The sequence below is a fragment of the Rhinoderma darwinii genome, chromosome 5 (assembly GCF_050947455.1).
Source record: "Rhinoderma darwinii isolate aRhiDar2 chromosome 5, aRhiDar2.hap1, whole genome shotgun sequence".
Lineage (NCBI taxonomy): Eukaryota > Metazoa > Chordata > Amphibia > Anura > Rhinodermatidae > Rhinoderma > Rhinoderma darwinii.
Window position 1 is genome coordinate 203214802 of NC_134691.1, and position 22051 is coordinate 203236852.

Consider the following 22051-nt stretch of genomic DNA (forward strand, 5'->3'; position numbering starts at 1 on the left):
ATGATCTGAAGCATTCAAGTGTGACAAATATGTACAAAAATATTGAAAAATGTAAGAAATTGGGCAAATACTTTCTGACAGCGCTGTATATAGGAAGGGTTAACCTAAATTTGGAATTGATCTCTGTAATGTTTGGTTCTGGTGCATTAAGATGATTCTGATACTGCTTCTTTACTTTACTTTTTTATTTGGCTGGGTGGCAGAAAGCCGGAAGACTCGCTGTGGCATACTGTGCACGTCTACAAATCTCGTGCCTTTACAGGGTGCACAACCTAAACTAAATAGGCTGGTACTGAATGTGCACAAATAGGTCCATACGTAAAGGATGAGTCTAATGTGAGTGTGGGCAGGTCGGTTTCATAATGTGGCAAACCAGTTCAAATTCGAGCCTAGGAGGGGGGCATACTAGTTTGAATAATTTATAGGAAATTACTGATACATACAATAACATTTATTTACCTTCCACATTAATATATAGTGTATTTGGAATATTGCAATTATTTAATTTGGTTATAGATGTAGTAATAATTTTCTATGGCATGCTAAAACATGACATCCCCCTCGCAGATATATCTGTGTCATCAAAGGAAGGAACATGTTAAAAATGTGAATCCCACCCTGCACACAGGTTTCTAACCAATTCTGATGGTCCATTGATATGACTGAAATCTATCTTTTAAGCCACTTTTGCACGTCAGTATTCTGGTCAGTATTTGTAAGCCAGAATCAGGAGCGGGTCCAAAACACGGAAATCTTTCCATTATTCTTTTTCTCTCTGTAGGTTCTACGTCTGGTTTTGCCTTACAAATACTGATCTAAATACTGCCGGTGGAAATAGACCTTATGCTGATAAATGTACCTGACACGCTTAGGCTAAGTTCACACTAGCGTAGTATACATTTACCCCTGTCCCGCCAGAAGAAGAGAGGATCGAAAGTTTAAACGTAAAGCAACGGTTCCGTTAGAATTACCATTGATTTCAACGGTAATTCTTTTGTATCAGTTGCTTTCCGTTTGTCTCTGTTCGCTAGGTTTCTGTTTTTTTTCATGGAAACAAAAGTTCTGCAGACTGCACTTTTGTTTCCGTTCAAAAAAACGAAAACCTGGCGAATGGAGACAAACGAAAAGCAACTGATACAAAAAAATTACCATTGAAATCAATGGTAATTCTAACGGAACCGTTGCTTTACGTTTAAACTTTCGATCCTCTCTTCCTCTGACGGAAGGGAAATAAACGTATACTAATTGTAGTGTGAACTAAGCCTAAGTCTGGCAACCATTATTTTCTCTGTGTGTCTTAAAGAGAGCTGATTGATGACTCAATTATAGGGAATATGATGAAAAGACAGGAATCCATTTATTTTTTTTGTAGAAATTGCTTCTATACTAACAAAATACAATCTGTGATCAGTCAGCTCACCGTTCAGATACGGAAATCTGTGTGAAAACCTTGCCCGTTTTAAACGTAGGTATTTATTCTGAATGACTTTCGCCTAAAAATAAATAGAGGGTTGGTAGTGGCACATTTATGACGTCATCAGTGCTTCTTGAGACTAGGGCGATCATGCTGGTATACACAGGGCTAAGAACTGGCGTAGACATCCACTTACTGCACTGTCATTATGAAACTGTTTCAATATATTCCTAGTGTTATTTCTATAGTCCTGGAGGACTTTAAACTAGAACATAACATTATTTCTTAGAGCCATATGGAATATTTTTGTAATTTGGAAAAATAAATAGATGTAGGAAAAATATCAAATGTTGAAAAAATGAATAAATCAACCATCTCAGAGCTCAGGATTGTCATTGCAGAGCCCAAGGAAAAGTGATACATGCAAAGAGCCTTGGAGGGGGTGACAGTGAATAACTTCTGGAACTTTTATAATTGATAGGAAGAAAGGGTGGATGTAGGAAAGCAGAGATGAAGGGGGAGAAGAGGGGGTGGGTAGGAAGAAATCCAGACTAAGAGGAGGAGTGAGGGGAAGTGGAAGAGGAGGAGAAGGAAGGAAGCAAGAGGGGTCCCTGGCTACACAGACCTGGAGGAGGGGGAGCAGCAGCACTGATGTGATGGTCTCAGTTTCTGTGCGGGTCATGTCGGCAGCTGCCACCTTAGGACTGCCCGGGCTTTCTCTGCTCCTGGTGGCCGTGCTGCTCCCTGAGGCTGCGGGTGAGTGATGTGAATGGTGACAGTGTTATTGTGTGGGATTGTCACTGTCACTCCTTCAACTTCTGAGATTGTTATGGGAAGTGTGCGCATATTGATAACATACAGTACGAGACTGACATGGATTATTGACTAAGCGGCTGCACACATCACCAATATGAAAAGGGACCAGTGATGGGGCGACCCTACAATTCATCACTGATGGTGCAGTTATGGATCGCGGTAGTCACTGGTATAAGTTCTAAGGGAATTCCAGCACAGGAAGAGAGCACAGCACAGATGGCTGGGGCTCTGGATCATGGGGCTGCATAGTTTAGGAAGTCATGCTTTACCCTCCCCCACTGTAATCATCTGTACTTTGTGATAACAAGAAGGAAATGTGCCAGATGCTTATTTTCTGAGAAACTGCAGATTCCAGTCTTAATATATTTGGCATTGTTTATTTTTATGTCACTTGATATTTTCCTTTATTATTTAAAATATTTACATTCTACCCAAAGCAAGATAAATAATCACCATGATCTATGTAATATCATAATGAAAGTCCATTTACATGGAGCAAGTCAGACTGGACCACCTAGGGGTGTGATTCTAATGCATCAAGGGCTTATAATATCACATAGAAGTCAACCCCATTGTAGTTGGAATCAACGCAGATGACTTGCCCCATTCACAAACTATCTTATCATTGATCGGGCAAAAGAGGTTTCTCAATCAGTAAATGTTTTTCAAATATAACACTAATAAGTGTTGTACCTTTAAAATTCTGCGCTAATTCCACACCACTGACCCCCATCGGACCCCACCACTTCTGTATTTACATTCTGGTGCGGTGATGTGTCATCCATAATGATTGTGGATGAAGCGTCGCCATGGCTGCCCTTTTCCAGCAGTTGTGGGATGTAGTAGAATTTCAAAGGTTAGTATGTTACAACTGCATTCTTTTTCTCCATTCGAAGCCTCAATGACACCAGCTTTGCAGATACCCTTTTTGTTATGTTGATGGTAAAGGCTTGTCCACACGTAACGAAATTGCTGCAGAAAATATCTGCAGCAATTCCGCAGAAACTAGAAGGATCTCCGCTGCGGAAAAACCTCACCATTTTCTGCGGTTTTTACTGCAGAAAATGGTGCGGATTTTGCTGCGTTTTTCTCAATCTTGGGAGATGGTGACAGCGACTCTGCAATTCAGTCCACTTTTCACAGCAGGAATTGACATGCTGCAATACGAATAATACGCACCGCAGGTCAATTTCACAAGGAGTTAGTATGGGGACGAGCGCTCGTTACTACAATCTCTCATCCCCATACATTTCTATCATGTCTGCAGCACGTTTCCCTGTTTAAACAGGGAGATGTGCTGCCGACAACGATAATATTTTTCTGCATTTAAAACGATGCAATCAGCCGATGAACGAGCGTATTCACAGTCCGCAGTGGAATTCTGCAGCAGACGCTTTTTAAATTGGTTTCTATACATTTTTAGCTAACTTAAGACAGACGTTGCGGAAAATAACTGCGGAATTTCCCTCCGCAGCATGCTCATTCTGTTGCAGAGAAGCAGCGGAATTTCACTGCGGATTTCAGCCTTTGCAATGCAAAGGCTGAAATCTGCAGCAAGTCTGCTGTGATATCTGCAACGTCTGAATTACCTGTCAAATATGAATAATTGCTGCAAATTCGTTGCGAATTTGCAGAAACATTATGCAGCGGAACTTTGCAGGGCAATTATACATTGCAGGGCAATTATCGTGAACGAGCGTTCTGTGAACGCTTGTTTGCTCGATAATTGGCTGGTGTAAATTGGCCTTAATTCTTTACAGACAATTACTTTTCTTGTTTTAGCAGCTAGGTCACAGAATTGCGTTGTAGGACAATTTAAACTCTATACATATTATATTCAATGCTTTTAGTATTCAGCTCATTCTTAGGCTGGATTCACACACACAGCATTTTGCTGCGTTTTTGGGACTTTTTTGTTTTGTGGTGTTTTTCTTCCAAGCATGCTCTGAGTGTGGCGTTTTCCCATAGGATTCTCTGTATGACTTAAAAAACGCCATGAAAAAATGCATGCACAAAGCTGTACTGAATGAAAAATGGCACAAAAAACACCACTAAAAACAGCATAAAAGAGGCATGTTACATTTGAAAAACTATAGTTTCTTGAAGCGTTTTTTGGGGAAGTGTAAATTCAGTACTTCATTAATGGCTGAACTTAAAGGAGTTGCCTCAGGAAGCCAACTCATTTTTAAAATGAAACCGGCAGGTCAGCTTTTCTCACACTCGGCGATCAGCTGTTATCGACAGAGGAAGCTTTGTCCATTTATACATTTCCCCTGCGGTTCAAATGAATAGCCATCCATGTAATGCATGACTCATCGGGTCCATAGGCCCTAATATGGACAGGGGTTGTCTCAGGACGATAACTCCTTTAAAGTAGCACTCCAAAGCTTTTTTGTTTTTTTTGTTAAGGCTGCCTGTCATCAACAACTAAGTACTGTAATGTTACAGCCTTTTGTTTTGTATCGCTAGTAATATAAATTTTGTCTTTTGTCGTTCTTTCTGCTCCGCCGCCAGCTTTTTCTGTTATTTTCTCCTTCACTGTGGTCCGGATATGGCTGCTGCAGTGTGAAACTTGCGTTCTCATGCAAGTTTCTAATTCCTACAACTCCCATAATGTCTCAAACAGAGGAGAGACAGCTAGAGGTGTGTCTAGCCGAGTTCCTCCTCCCGTTCTTCCAGGACTGCAAGTCCTACATGATAGGGAAGCCCATCAACCCCGCCAAAAATACAGTAAGTGTCCCCTGTAGATAGTGCCTATATAATGCCAGAGTTCCCATGTAGTTAGTGCCATACCCCCCTTAAGATAGCACCACACATCCCCCCCCTGTAGATAGCACCTCCCTCCCCTACAGATTGCGCCACCCTCCCCCTGTAGATTGCGCCACACATCCCCTGTAGATAGCGCCACACACCCACCCTGTAGATAGCGCCACACCCCCACACTGTACATAGCCACACACATCCTCCTCTGCAGATAGCGCTCCCCCTTCTGTAGTTACCGCCATTAGGGCTCAGGCTGGGTATACCGCTCCTACAGGAGCCCCTGAAGTCACTATCCATATATGGACAGGGATGTCAGGGGCTCCCTCTAGGAGTGGAATCCCCAGCCAGAGTGTTGCCGACGTTCTGGCCAGGGATTCCGCTCCTGGAGGAGACCCTGGTGTCACTATCGATATATGGACAGTGACGTCAGGGGTCCTCCAGGAGTGGAATCCCCGGCCAGAGCATTGCCAACACTCTGGCCAGGGATTCCGCTCCTGGAGGAGACTTTGGGGGTCACTATCCATATATGTACAGTGACATCAGGGGCTCCTCCAGGAGCGAAATCCCCGGCCAGAACGTCGGCAACGCTCTTGCTTGGGATTCCGCTTGCATAGGTAGCCCTACTAGCGGTAACTACAGAAGGGGGAGCGCTATCTGCAGGGTGGGGGTGTGTGGCGATATTTACAGAGGATGTGTGGCGTTATCTACATGGCCACTGGGGGTGGGGAGAGTGGGCTTTGAGCGACGCCACACTGTAGTTCAGATCTGCCCAACGTTCGCTCAAACTGGCTTCCAGTCCAGCCATTGCTTTAAGAACGGTTTAGTGAGTCTGATTGTGGTCACGTGGTGCTGGGCACGGAATGATACGGAGGCAATTGCACAATGAAAGAGGACAAAGGTAAAGATTATAAAAGAAAGAGTGACCGATGCATGCACTGTACTATCTAATAATGGGGGGGGGGGGAGAAGCTTGGGAGTGCTTCTTTAAAGGGGTTTTCCCATGAGAGACATTTATGACATATCCACAGGATATGTCATAAATGTCAGAATGATGCGGGTCCCACCTCTGGAACCCGCACCTATCTCTAGCCGCCCTAAACCCCGTTCTGCCGCTCTGTGTTGCGGCAGAAGCAGGTGAATTCTAACCAAAAATTAGGAAACAGCATAGCTCGCTGGGCAACGCTGTTTCCGTAAGTCCCATAGAGCTGAATGGTAGTTATAGAAACAGTGTAGCTCGCATGCTACGCTGCTTCCGTAACTGCCATTCACTACTATGGGAGTTACGGAAACAGCGTAGCTCAACAAGCTACGTTGTTTTTGTAACTTCCGACCATATAGTCAGGAAGTGGCCGGGGAGGCAGATGGAGCAGAAAAAGGCAGAACGGGGTTTAGGGGCCCCGTTCTAGAGATAAGTGCGGGTTCCAGAGGTGGGACCCGCATCTATCTGACATTTATGACATATCCTTTGGATATGTCATAAACGTCTCTGATGGGAAAACCCCTTTAAGTCTAGGCAGTCAATGTAAATTCCTGGAAGACAGTTTTAAACCCCTTTTGAGAGTAGTGTAGAGTCTGTAGTTCTGAGCCTTACCTTACCATAGATAGGCTTGGAGCCTCACACCTGAAATCTGAAAGCCCACTACAGGTACCAACTTCACATAATGTTATCTAGCCACAGTATACACTGTCTGACCACTGTATACACTATTTATCTGACCATATATGTATTTATTTGACAGATGAATCCACTACTTATTTGACCTTTTTTGTCTGCTATTTATCTGATTTCTGTATCCACTATTTATTTTAATTGCTGTATCCGCTATTTATCTGATGGCTCTATCCACTATTTCATGGCTGTATCCACTATTTATCTGATGGCTGTAACCACTATTTATCTGACCTCTGTATTCCCTATTTATCTGACGCTGTATCCACTTTATATCTGATCACTGTAGCCATTATTTATCTGATGGCTGTATCCACTAGTTATCTGACTGCTGTAGCCACTATTTATCGGATGGCTGTATCTACTATTTATCTGACCGCTGTATTGGTTATTTATCTGGCCGCTGTATCCACTATTTATGTGACTGCTGTATCCACATTTTATCTGAACACTGTAGCCACTATTTATCTGACTGCTGTAGCCACTATTTATCTGACCGCTGTATTCACTATTTATCTGACTGCTGTCTCCAATATTTATCTGACTGCTGTATCTACAATTTATCTGACTGCTGTATCCACTATTTATCTGACTGCTGTATCTACTATTTATCTGACTGCTGTATCTACAATTTATCTGACTGCTGTATCCACTTTATATGTGACCGCTGTATCCACTGTTTATCTGACTGCTGTATCCACTATTTATCTGACTGCTGTATCTACTATTTATCTGACTGCTGTATCTACAATTTATCTGACTGCTGTATCCACTTTATATGTGACCGCTGTATCCACTGTTTATCTGACTGCTGTATCCACTATTTATCTGACCGCTGTATCCATTATTTATCTGACTGCTGTCTCCAATATTTATCTGACTGCTGTATCCACTATTTATCTGACCGCTGTATCCACTATTTATCTGACTGCTGTATCCACTATTTATCTGACCGCTGTATCCATTATTTATCTGACTGCTGTCTCCAATATTTATCTGACTGCTGTATCCACTATTTATCTGACCGCTGTATCCACTATTTATCTGACTGCTGTATCCACTATTTATCTGACCGCTGTATCCATTATTTATCTGACTGCTGTCTCCAATATTTATCTGACTGCTGTATCCACTATTTATCTGACCACTGTATCCACTATTTATCTGACTGCTGTATCCACTATTTATCTGACTGCTGTATCCACTATTTATCTGACTGCTGTATCCACTATTTATCTGACGGCGGTATCCTCTATTTATCTGATTGCTGTATCCACTATTTATCTGACGGCGGTATCCTCTATTTATCTGATTGCTGTATCCACTATTTATCTGACGGCGGTATCCTCTATTTATCTGATTGCTGTATACACTATTTTACTGACCCCTGTATCTGTTATTTATCTGACTGATGTATCCACTACTTATTTGACTTCTCTATCATCTGTTTACATGACCTCTGTAGCCTCTATTTATCGGATATCTGTAACCTGTTTTTATCCGGACACTATGGGGGGAATATATTAACTGGTGTAGAAAAGTCGCAAACCACGCAAAAGTCTTAATTTGCGGTAAAAGTTATGAATTTTGTGCTGTTTTCGCCAATCATGGCACTATTCTTAATAGAAATTTTTCATCATAATTTACACCAGAAACTGGCGTAAATTATTGCGCAAATCTACAGCAGCCAATGGCACCTCTTAATAAATTGGGCGCAATTTACTCCAACTTTCTTTATATTAAGACTGGCATATGGAACATCAGTATTAATAAATTCCCCCCTATATGACATGGTTTATCTCAACTCTGTTTTTCCCCATATATAGTGTATACCTCATGTACTGTACCAGGTGAGATTTTAAAGTGTGGCCTATTTATTGTTAGGGTGTTGTTAGGGCAGACCTAAAATGGGAAAACTTTGTTGTGTTGGTCTTCTTGCAATGCACATGACTCCCGTTATCAAATATGAAAGTGCGTTAAATGTTTTTTTTAAATATTGGCTACTATGTCAGGACAGTTGGCATCTAGGGGGATTACGGACTATGTTTTATACAGATGACACCTGCTTGCAACGGTCGGGATCGAGATAACCCCTCAATAGCGATTGTGGTATTTGAGCGGTTAGACAGGGGGAGGGGGCATGATCTGTCCCCCAATCAGCCCCTGCATCAAAATTGTGTGGTACTGAGTGGTTGCCATGGCAGGCAGAGACATAGTGAAGCCCTCCTGTCTGCCTTCTGTGTCCTACTTTTAAGCCCTTCCAGAGGTATGGCTTAATAGGAGAGTACAGAAAAAGGCAATATTTAGGTGGGGCTCCCTGCAGTGTGTTCGGTCTGGTAAATGCGGCAGACATACGGACCATATATCATGGACCAAACACGCTCGTGTGTGAGGCTCCTTACGCCACATACATACGTATTTTGCTCCAGTATTCAGAAGCCAAAGCCAGGAGTGGGTCCAAAATACAGTAGAGGTGCAAATCTTTCCATTCTTCTGTTTGTGTTCAACTCATCGTTTTTACTACCAAATAATCATACAAAATACTGATCAAATACTGTGTGTGTTCTTGCCGCAATTTTTGATGTGGTTTTTAACGCATGGCCAAAAAGTGTCATGTAAATGCAACCATATATTGGATTTACACAGCTTTTTTATGTGATTTTTGTGGCGTTTTTAGGGTATGATCATACTGCTTATTTTCGGGCCGAAAAATCTGAATTAGAAGCGTTGTGTTCCGACTGGGATTTTTTTTACGCAGCCATTTTGAAAATAGGCCGAGTAAAAAAATTCCCGCAAAAAAGAAGTGCATATCACTTCTTGAGCCTTTTTTGGAGCCGTTTTTCATTGACTAGAAAAACAGCTCCAACAGCTTTTAGCCGCTCGCGGTGAAAAATAGCGGCATGTTCTTTCTTGCTGCTGTTCCGCCTCTGACCTCCCATTCAAATCAATGGGAGGCAGAAAAAGGAATTTTAAGTCAGATTTTTTTCTGCCTGCAAATTCCTACGTGTGAGGAGGTCCTTAGATGCCACAGTCGCTATTGACCGCAGTATCAAAGTGGTAAAACAGCTAGGATCAGAGTTATCTCTGTTCCTGGCAATCTGTGCGAAGTGTCAGCTGTAAGGGTATGTTCACACGAGGTCATTACGTCCGTAATTGACGGACGTATTTCGGCAGCAAGTACCGGACCGAACACAGTGCAGGGAGCCGGGCTCCTAGCATCATACTTATGTACGATGCTAGGAGTCCCTGCCTCGCTGCCGGACAACTGTCCCGTACTGTAATCATGTTTTCAGTACGAGACAGTTGTCCGGCAGCTAGGCAGGGACTCCTAGCGTCGTACATAACTATGATGCTAGGAGCCCGGCTTCCTGCACTGTGTTTGGTCCGGTACTTGCGGCCAAAATACGTCCGTCAATTACGGACGTAATGACCTCGTGTGAACATACCCTCATGCTCAGCCCATGAGCCCGCTCTGTACTTCCAAAACTCGCACATGGACGTACAATGTCGTCCTAGTGCTTCAAGGGGTTAAAAGATCATTTGAAGCGACACATGCTATATTCTGTTTAGCTCACAATACATTGACTAGACTTGATACAATTGAATACTTTTCTCAGCTGAGAGCAGAACTTGGTATGTACCTGTTTTCTCTGAGTATTCTCATTCACTGACAGCAATCAAATATCTTGAAAATGATGAGGAATTGAACCTCAAAGGGGGTAATTTATGAAGACTGGTGTAAACAAACATTATATTTCCAAAGCAGAACATTGCGTTATCTCTGCTGATCATTTACAGAGTAGTAAAATCCCTATTCTGTTCATGTTTTGACTGTGACTAATATTAAGTAGAGAAAATCATCCACAATTACATTAGCCTTGTTTACTGGTAGAGACTGTTCATTTTCTAATCCTCTAAAGTTATAAATAGATTGTGGCTGAATAGCAAATAAACAAGACGACATAAAACTTGGCTATCTGGTAGATGATCAAAACGCATCTTACTATAATTATATTTGGTAAATGACTACGTTATTTTCCCAGTCTACCGTGATCTTTTATAAACTCTCTAGTAAGCTTTAAAAAGACAGCTTAATACTAAAAATAAGCTGTGGGTTCAGGGGCGTATGCAGAAATCATAAGGTCCCATAAAAACCTCAGGATGGCCCCCTCCCCGCGCTCCGACAAACATACCAATTATTATTAAAGTTAGTTTCAACATAATTTTATTACATATCTTTACAGGGGTTGCATCTCCACTTTTCACACATAATAGGGAAATTATCTATGGCTGTACGCCAGTATAATGGGCCAAAAATTAGCAAATGATGGCTCTCACCATATTTGCGCAATAATTTGTAACTTTTTGCTATTTTGCACCGCCTCACAATCCGACACAATTTATGTTAGAAACTGGTGAAAATCTACGCCTCTTAGCTGGCATAAATTTCCCTGTCTGGCGCCCAGACAGCCAAATATGCGCCTAATTTATTAAGAGACGTTCGACTCTAAATAAGGCGCATTTTACTTTAGCGCTCTATATATTAAGACTGGCGTATAAAACTAAAGTCTCCCATAGATCTCCAAATCTCTTTACAAAGTCATAATATTAAATGATAAAACCCTGGTTGCCTACAGCCACCAGTAGTGGGAGCTCACTGCATATAAATTAATACAGCTACTTTTTAAACTACATGGGATCCATGAAAATCTCTATCCAGTGAGCTCACCCTAGGGGTGGCTGCAGGAAAGCACTATGAATGTACATTACGTCGGGAAGCAGGAGAAGCTGTTCAGTGCCGGGCCCCCTCTCACCACGGGCCCCATAGCTCTTGCATGGTTTGCAAGTTACCCACTGTGTGGAAAAAACTGGTTGCTCTACATCATGCTGAATATAGACAGCGCTTTTCATTATAATGTTCTAATAACATACAGTATCGTCTTCCTCTGTGTCAGAAAGTTGTCTATATCGGCGCCCAGGAGTGAAGAGGTCTACAGGAACAGTATATTTTAAAAAGTGCTGCACCTGGTCTAGCTGTGTCTTACTCGCACAACCAATTAATACATAGCAGGAAAAAGTTCTGTACAGGAGAAGTACTATTAGGTGACAACTTCTGCACTGCTGCTTAGTATGACTTCCACAGATGCTGCCACCATGTTCTTCATTTCTTGGTCTTACTACAGGCCATAAAGTTTTCATGCTGTCCAATTTCAAGTCTTTTATGCCGCTAGTGACTGTGTTAACAGTGTCACATACTCAATTGGTGGCAGTCCAAGGCCCTGTTTACACAGCAGATTCCGACACAAAATTCCGCCACCCATTAATTTAGAGTCAGACTCTTTTTTTTCTTTTCGCCGCTAGCTGATTTTTCAGCTAGCGGGAAAAAGAAGAATTCTTCTCGATCTTCGGGCTGATTCCACCCGAACCCCCCATTGAAATCAATGGGAGGAGGAATAGTTCCGCGCCAGGGATTTATTCGGCAGGACTCACCACACAAAATCCGCCTTGTGAGCAGGGCCTAAGAGTACTAATGGGTTCGTGGCTAACTATATTTCTTCTGACTGCATGGAAATAGCACCGTGTACACAGGATGGCTCTTGCTTTCTTATAAAACAACACTGTTTACAAGTTATATTTTCTTCTTACTAAATTATAGTAACAAATGATTAGTGGAAAAGACCTTTCAATGAAATATTAGAGACTTTTTGTAGACTAATACATACATTTCTGGTAATATTTGCTAGCATGTAATAGTTGGATTTATAACATTTTTAGGCTACATTCACACGCACTAGATTTGCTGCTAAAAATATTTGCACTATCACTGCTATATGGGTGGACAATATACTGTAGCCCAGCTATGGGTAGTAGAAACCCTCAAGGCACATTGCCTACCTCGGTCCTGGCCGTGTTATTATTATGAATACAAATATTGTTAAATAATACACTGTTGTATATTTAAATCTTGCCAAATCTCAATGTGATAGAATGTTTTTATATGTGCTATATATACTGCTGTTTGCCAAAATGCACAGAAACCATTTCGATTTGTATAACATGTTCTAAAATGAGCTAAAACTCACTTCGGATTCAGGATTCTTGTCCTCACTCGGTTTTAATACATAAATGAAAAATCAGGGTGATATGCCTGGAATGGGTGTAAAGAAATACACATTACCTGTAACATTTTTACCTAGTACTACCTCCCTATGTTGGCCTCCTAGGTTTTTTTTAATAGTTAATGTGCTTATGTAGAAGAGAAAGCATTTGCAAATAATTTCAACACAACATAAATCACATTTTTATCTTCAAAGCTATCTTGTTTCTTTATCTTCTAAATGTACAATTCTTGCCATCACATATAACATCTGTGGTCCATGTGACTTTCACATCTTTTCTTATGTCAGCTGTTTGGCTCCCTCTGTGTTCTTCCTTTGAAATTTTCACTTCAAATATTTTCCCATTTTGGAGTGCCGAGTTTGTCAGAGTTTATCTGTAGAGTTGCAGTGGATTTGCCACATATACAAGTTTTCATGTTTGATTTAGACCTGGGTGTGGTCCCTAGCTAAACGTTTGTATCTGTATTTATAGATTTATATCCAAGAAGAGCAATTCTAGCAGGCAAAAGAAAGTAGTAGCTGCTGGCAAGAACAATAGAACAGGACACAGTATCAAGTGTAATATTACTGAAAGTACCGTAAAATAAGGGATATTCCTCTATTTATATATGTTTCACATGTTCATGTTGATTTCAGATTTTAATACTCCAGTAGTCAAGACAGTAGCTTTTGTAGATGAAGATAACAAAATATCAATTGCAAGATATCATAATGCTGTTGTCACGGGGCCCGTGGAAAGCAATACTGTTACTAGACCTACTGTAATGTTGGGGTAGGGAGACAGACAGGTGAGCCCTAATCTACCCGCCACTCAGTCCCTGCCTATTTGAACGGCCCGTCCTAAGCGACGGCGTACAACAGGGCGACGGTCCCTACACTCAATATGTGCACGACAGACAAACAGACAAGGGTACACAGAAGCTAAGGGAAATGGGGCAGTTGCCCACGGCAACACCGTGAGCAACAAGAGTAGTGAACGAGCCGAGTCAAACCAGGAGTGTACGAGGTACCAAACGCAGAGCAGGAGCGTAGTCAGTAAAGCCAGGGTCTATATGAAGCAGAGGTCAATAGTAATAGCAGGAACAGCAGAGCCAGGAAACAAGATAGAATCATAGGCAAAGGACAAGCAGCAAATGAAGGTATAAATAGACCGAGGGCGGGAGCTAGAACTGTCTGGCCAGGCTGTGATAGGTTCTCCCACTCCTCAGCCTACCAGCCTGAGTGGTAGCAGATCGAGTCACTCTATCAGACCTAGGAACAGATGCAGACCGATTAACCACGGGCGTCGACACAGAAGCTGTGTCTGGCAGATCCTTTACACCTACAGGTGATGGTGTCGATCCATTGTGTCACTAAAGGATTTGATGTAGATCTAATCTGGAGTGCGGAATCTAAGGGATGACTAGGTTTTCAACTTTTAACCTCCGTATGGAGATGTGGCCTTGACCGCTAGTATTCCTGGGTCGCTACCCCCAAAGCAGTGTCCCTTGGCTACGCCGACGAGGATAGGCGTGGTGCAGAAACAGTAGGCAAAATGCAGAATCGGTTTTATAGCGTAGGTCAGGGCAGGTGGCAGACTTTCACCAAAGGTTAGGGCAGGCGGCAGAAGGTCGTCACGGGTAAATATCAAGAGGGCAGTGCAGACGGCAGGCAGGGATGGTCAAAGTACAGACAGAGGTCAATCACAGGTAATCCAAACAAATGATAATGCAGGGTTTCAATAGCAAGCTAAGAGGAACCTAATTGCTTAGGCAAGTATTGGAAAGGAATAACTTGGCAAAGCTGGGTAGAATTTCACGTGCACTCACCCTTCAAGGGAGGAATGGTCAGCGCACGTACGCACTAAGGAGTGAACAGTATTTATGAAGAGATGCAGAGTTGAAGGAGGCTGTGACCAGAGAAGAGTGAGAGTGGAACGTTACAGGAGTAGCAGGTGTTACAGTTCTCTGACAGCTCTGTACTTTAGGACTCTCAACAAAGACTAATATGCAAATATTACTCACTTCCTTTGCCTTGATCCTTTTCCATGATTGATCTCTTTTTATGTGGAAAAGACACAAACAATGAATATACATATATATATGTTTTGTTTGGAATAAAAGAGAGCTTTATTTTACAACTCTCTTAAGATGCTTTACTAAAGAAAAGATAGTGGATCCACACTAAATGGCCTGCCAATCTTCTGATTAAGGAGCCTGTCATGTGACCTCAAGATGTCAAGTAGTGAGCAGTGGCGTAACTACTATGCGCCCCAGGGCAAATTTTGAACCTGGGCCCCCCACTTCTTGATGGAGGCGTGGGCCACAATGGCGTTGCAAGTCTCATAGACAACATAGCTATAAGACCATTTTCTATGTCTGATAGTAAATCTCTAAATGATACATAAAGTATCACATAATACTACTATCCTATACAAGAAACAAAAATCACCATACTGTTACTAAATAAAACCAAGTAAACCAAGGCCGATGTTACCAATGATACCAATATACGTGGTACAAACAATACTGCCACAACATGACCACATATTACTACATAGTGACTGAATAATATCACCAAACTGTTACTGAATAATAGCGCAACACCATGATGACATATTACCACCACATAGTGACTGAATAATACCATTATACTGTTGCTGAATTGTACCACCACAACATGACTACATATTATCACCACATAGTGACGGAATATTACCACCATAAGTATTACTGAATAAAATCCACTATACAAAGAGCAATATTACCACCACATAGTGACCATATATTGGTAGACACCAGTCATACACAGGCACTATGCAGACCATATAAGTGAATACAGTAGAGTTACATCCAGTGACTTACAGGTGACATCTTCTCAGATTGGAGTCAGTCACTTTCCCTTTTCTTCTTCTTCATCTGGGCCACACCAACATGATGACTTATTCCAGCTAAGACTTGTCTCTGCATATTTTAGATCAAAGACATCTTTGGCTTTTTGATTTCCTAGCATCCTCTCACATTAATAGTGCCACCTTTAGGCCTCCCACTGTAATAGTGTTCCTCTTAGTATCCTATACAGTAATAGTGCCCCCAAACAGTAGTGCCATCGCACAGTAGTAATTTCTCCCTTTGTGCCCCCACACAGTTACAGTCCTAATTTATGTCCCCATATACTGTAGTAGTTCTCTTTTGTTCCCGATATAACAGTTAAATGCCCCATATAGTAGTTAGACCCCCATATAGTAAATAGGTGCCCCCATATAGTGTATAGGTCCTCCTATAGTAGTTAGGTGCTCCCATATAGTAATTTGTCCTCCCATATAATAGATAGGTGCTCCCATATAGTAGATAGATGCCACCTATATCAGTTAGGCCCCAATATAGTAGATAGGCCCCCATATAGTACATACATCACCCCCATATAGTAGTTAACCTCCCATGTATTAGATAGGTGCCCCCATACCTATATTAGATAGGTGTCCCCATGTAGTAAATTGGGGCCTCCATATAGTATTTAGCCCCCAATATAGTGGATAGGTTACCCCCATATAGTAGTTAGGCACCCCTCCTGCATTAAAAGTACCCCCCTTCCGCCTATAATAAAAAAATATTGTAAACTTACCTATCCCTGTTCCCACGACAAACTGCCTCTGGCGGCGTTATGCAGTGACGTCATCACGCTGCCTGCGCTGGGATGTAAGGCTCAGCCTCCTCATTAACCTCTAGTAGGCCACAGGCATAAAACTGCCTGTGGCTTAGTAGAGTTAGTTGCGGGGCAGGGAGCCATGGCTTTCTCTCCACCATAGTAAACTAACCGGTGCCCACACCAGGGCCTGGGGCTGGTGGGCCGTCTTCTCCTCCGGGCCCGGTCATTACGCCTCTGGTATTAGGTATAAAAATCATATGTATGTTAGGACCTATAGTTAATGCTTACATACCATTTTTTTTCTCAGTATTTGCTGCTTGGCTGTTGTTTTGTGATCTGTGACTACAGCTTAGCTACAGTGCCTACATAGAGTCTCAGGTAATCTGAAATCCACCTCCTACCTCATCGTTGTTTCAGACTGCTGCTCTCCCACTCCCGCTGAAGCTCTGTCCCCAACAGGCTCACCAGGAAGCCAGTGTATGGACAACTGATCTCTATTACAGCAATAGCAGAATGTTTATAAAGTATATATTACTAAACGACTAGTGAGAAAAAGATAAGATACTTACTAAGGTAAGAAGGAGCCTGGAGTTTTGCTTTAAAGGGGTATTCCCAGAATCAAAAATTATCATCGATCCATAGGATACGTGATAATTTTCTGATCATTGGGGGCCCCACCGCTGGGACCCCCACCCATCACAAGAACGGGTGTTCTGACCCCCAGATCCTTCTCAATGTATTTCCCGCAGTGATTAGGAGCTTGAATGGAGCGGTGGTCGATCATGCGCGTGCCGCTCCATGCAATGTCTTTGAGAATACCGGAAACAGCGGAGTTCTGTTTCTGTCATTCCCACAGACTTTGAATGGAGTGGAAGCGTGCATAATTTTAACCATCAACGCTGCAGTCTGATCAGTAGGGGGGGCCCATTCATGAAACATTTGTACTGGGCCCACCAAAGAGTTAAAATGTTACCAGTGTTAAATAGTTACGTAGTTACATTGTATGGTTGAAAAAAGACACATATCCATCAATTTCAACCAAAGCATGGGAGAAAAGGAAGGGATAGGAGAAACTTTGTTTTACCCCTATTAATCCAGGGAAAGGTTTAACCCCTTAGTGACCAGCTTATTTTAGCCCTTAATGACCAAGCTATTTTTTACGTCTTTTCCATCGTCTCTTTCAAAGAGCTATAACTTTTTTATTTTTGCGTCAACATAGCTGTATGAGGTCTTGTTTTTTGTGGGAAAAGTTGTATTTTTAATAGCACCATTTTGGGGTACTATTTATTGATTTATTAACTTTTTTTTAGGGAAAATAGAAAAAAAACATCAATTTCTCCACACTTTTTTGCGTCCTAAATTTACGCCGTTTACTGTGTGGTATAAGTAACACTAACTTTATTCAGCGATTTGTTACTATTGCAACGCTACCAAATTTATATAGATTTTCTGTTTTACTACTTTTATACAGTAAAAACACTTTTTATCAAAATTGTTTTTTTTGTCTCCATATTTCACGAGCCATAACTTTTTTTATTTTTCCGCAGATCCAGCTGTATGAGGGCTTTTTTTTGCGGGACAACTTGTAGTTTTTATTGGTACCATTTTGGAGTAGATGCGTCTTTTTGACCACTTTTTATCATATTTTATTTAAAGCAGGATTCACAGGAAACCGCAATTATTGCATTGTTTTTTTAATTGTATTTTTTGCGGCGTTCACTGTGTTGGTTAAAAAATTTAATAACTTTATAGTTGGGGTCGTTACGTGATACCAAATATGTGTAACTTTTTTTGTTTTAATATTAAAAAAGAATTTTGTAAGGGGAAAAAGTGTGTTTTTGATTTTTACTAGTCCCAATAGGGGACCTAACTATGCGATCGTCCGATCGCTTTTATCACACACTGAAATACTTTTGTATTGCAGTGTATTAGTGCCTGTCCGTGTAATACGTATGAGTATCCGTATGAGTTTGAACTCATTGTGGGCTCCATTCATTTGGAGCAGTGTTCTGCGTTGGTGATGCAGGGATTATCGTGCGATTTGGTTTTAGGCCTTCCTTGGTTGCAGATGCATAATCCCACATTTAACTGGAATACTGGGGATCTTACTAAATGGGGTAATGAATGCATGACGTCCTGTTTTTCTATTAATTTGGTTTCTCTCGCTGAGGAGGTGAACACTCTACCTGAGTTTATTCAGGATTTCGCTGATGTTTTTTCTAAAAAGGCTTCCGAAGAGTTACCTCCTCATAGAGAGTACGATTGCGCAATCTATTTGGTACCAGGAGCTAAGCTCCCTAAAGTTAGGATATTTAATCTCTCTTGTCCCGAACGTGAAGCCATGAGGGAATATATCCAGGAAAGCCTGGCCAAAGGTTACATTCGCCCCTCTACTTCTCCGGTAGGTGCTGGCTTCTTCTTCGTAGGGAAGAAGGGTGGTGGTCTTAGGCCGTGCATCGATTACCGAAACTTGAATAAGGTCACTGTAAGGAACCAATATCAACTTCCTCTGATTCCTTATCTCTTCAATCAGGTTCAGGGGGCCCAAATATTTCTCTAAGTTTGATCTTCGGGGGGCTTATAACCTTATCCGAATCAGAGAAGGGGATGAGTGGAAGACTGCGTTTAACATGCCCGAAGGTCATTTAGAATACCTTGTCATGCCCTTTGGGTTGTGTAATGCTCCCGCGGTCTTCCAGAATTTCATAAATTAGATTTTAAGAGACTACCTGGGGGTATTTCTTGTAGTGTACCTTGATGATATACTTGTGTTTTCCAAGGACTGGTCCTCCCACATTGAGCATGTCAGGAAGGTGCTCCAGGCCCTTCGGGAAAACAAACTCTTTGCTAAAACCGAAAAATGTGTGTTTGGGGTGCAGGAGATACCAATTTTGGGTCAAATCCTCACTCCTAACGAATTCCGCATGGATCCTGCCAAGGTTCAGGCTGTGGCTGAATGGGTCCGACCTGCCTCCCTGAAGGCTTTACAGTGCTTCCTGGGGTTTGCTAATTATTATAGGAGATTTATTGCTAACTTCTCGGTCATCGCTAAGCCTCTTACGGACCTTACTCGCAAAGGTGCTGATCTCCACTGGCCAACGGAGGCGGTCCAGGCTTTTGAGGTCCTTAAGAGGTGCTTTATCTCTGCCCCAGTGGCGATTCAGCCTAACCAGATGGAGCCATTCATCGTGGAGGTTGACGCCTCCGAGGTGGGAGTGGGTGCTGTCTTGTCCCAGGGTATTAGGTCTCTCACCCATCTCCGTCCCTGTGCCTACTTCTCCAGGAAGTTCTCCCCCACTGAGAGTAACTATGACGTTGGCAACCGCGAACTCTTAGCCATTAAATGGGCATTTGAAGAGTGGCGCCACTTCCTGGAGGGGGCTAGGCACCAGGTAACGGTCCTTACCGACCACAAGAATCTGGTTTTCCTAGAATCTGCTCGGAGGCTAAACTCGAGATAAGCTCGATTGGCGTTGTTTTTTACTGGATTCAACTTTGTGCTCACCTATAGGGCTGGGTCTAAAAATATTAAAGCTAATGCGCTGTTGCGTAGCTTCATGGCCAGCCCTCCTCCGGAGGAGGATCCTGCTTGTGTTTTGCCCCCAGGTATAATCATTTCCTCTATTGATTCTGACTTAGTCTCCGAAATTGCGGCTGATCAAGGTTCCTTCCTGAGAACAAGCTGTTTGTTCCCCTGCAATTCCGGCTAAGGGTACTCAGGGAGAATCATGACTCTGCACTATCTGGCCATCCAGGCATCCTGGGTACTAAGCACCTAATTTCTAGAACCTATTGGTTGCCTGGGTTGCCTAAAGACGTTAAGGCCTACGTCGCCGCTTGTGAAATTTGTGCTAGGTCCAAGACTCCCAGGTCCCGACCAGCGGGCTTACTATGTTCTTTGCCCATTCCCCAGAGACCTTGGACCCATATATCCATGGATTTTATCACCGATCTGCCTCCATCCCAAGGCAAGTCGGTGGTGTGGGTTGTAGTAGACCGCTTCAGTAAGATGTGCCACTTTGTGCCCCTCAAGAAACTACCCAATGCCAAGACGTTAGCTACCTTGTTTGTCAAACACATCCTGTATCTCCATGGGGTTCCTGTCAATATTGTTTCTGACAGAGGGTTCAATTTGTTTCATTGTTTTAGAGAGCTTTCTGTAAGAAGTTGGAGATTGATCTGTAATTCTCCTCGGGCTTCCATTCTGAAACTAATGGCCAAACTGAGAGGACTAATCAGTCTCTAGAACAATATTTAAGGTGTTTTATCTCTGACTGCTGATTGGGTCTCCTTCATTCCCCTCGCCGAATTTTCCCTCAATAACCGGGTCAGTAACTTGTCAGGGGTCTCCCCCTTTTTCTGTAATTTTGGATTTAATCCACGGTTCTCCTCCGTTTCACCTGGTGGTTCCAACAATGCCGAGGTAGATGTCGTTCATCGGGAACTGTGCACAGTCTGGGCCCAGGTTCAGAAGAACCTTGAGTCGTCCCAGAGCATACAAAAGACTCAGGCAGATAAAAGACGTTCTGTTAGCCCCTTGTTTGTGGTTAGGGATCTGGTGTGGCTGTCTTCAAAAAATTGTGCCTTAAAGTTCCGTCCCAAAAATTTGCTCCCCGGTATATAGGGCCGTACAAGGTCATTGAGGTTCTTAACCCTGTCTCCTTCCAGCTGGAGTTACCCCCGTCTTTTCAAATACACAATGTGTTCCATGCCGCCCTCCTGAAACGCTGCTCCCCGTCCTTGGCTACCTCGAGGAAACCTCCTGTCCCTGTTCTCACCCCTGAAGGGGTAGAATTCGAGGTGGCCAAGATTGTGGACAGCAGGATGGTCCAAGGCTCCCTCCAGTACCTGGTCCATTGGAGAGGATACGGGCCTGAGGAGAGGACTTGGGTACCCGCCCGGGATGTTCACGCTGGGTGATTGCTCAGGAAGTTTCATCTTCGGTTCCCCAACAAGCCAGGTCCACCTAGGAAGGGTCCAGTGGCCCCTCATAAAAGGGGGGTACTGTAAAGGATTTGCCTGACACAGCTTCTGTGTCGACGCCCATAGTTAATCAGCCTGCATCTGTTCCTAGGTCTGCTCGAGTGACTCGATCTGCTACCACTCAGGCTGGTAGGCTGAGGAGTGGGAGAGCCTATCGCAGCCTGGCCAGACGGTTCTAGCTTCCGCCCTTGGTCTACTTATATCTTCATTTACTGCTTGTCCTTTGCCTGTGATTCTCTTGTTTCCTGGCTCTGCTGTTCCTGCTGTTACCATTGACCTCTGCTTCATATTGACCCTGGCTTGACTGACTATTCTCCTGCTCTGCATTTCTTACCTCGTACATTCCTGGTTTGACTCGGCTCGTCCACTACTCTGTTGCTCACGGTGTTACCGTGGGCAACTGCCCTACTTCCCTTGCTTCTGTGTACCCTTGTCTTGTTTTGTCTGTCATGCACATATTGAGCGTAGGGACCGTCGCCCAGTTGTACGCCGTCGCCTAGGACGGGCTGTGCAAGTAGGCAGGGACTGAGTGGCGGGTAGATTAGGGCTCACCTGTCTGTCTGGGCCCAGGTTCAGAAGAACCTTGAGTCGTCCCAGAGCATACAAAAGACTCAGGCAGATAAAAGACGTTCTGTTAACCCCTTGTTTGTGGTCAGGGAT

At 42.9% G+C, this 22051-nt stretch overlaps 1 protein-coding gene across 2 annotated transcripts in view; it reads left to right on the forward strand.

Moving 5' to 3' along the window:
* The first annotated feature begins 2013 nt into the window (after nucleotides 1-2013).
* Nucleotides 2014-22051, forward strand: part of RECK (reversion inducing cysteine rich protein with kazal motifs) — a 147053-nt gene continuing 127015 nt past the window's right edge. For both annotated transcript variants that reach the window (XM_075826870.1, XM_075826872.1), the window contains exon 1: nucleotides 2014-2170. In XM_075826870.1, the coding sequence (XP_075682985.1) occupies nucleotides 2071-2170 (100 nt within the window). In that variant the 5' untranslated portion in view covers nucleotides 2014-2070. The remainder of the gene's footprint in view (nucleotides 2171-22051) is intronic.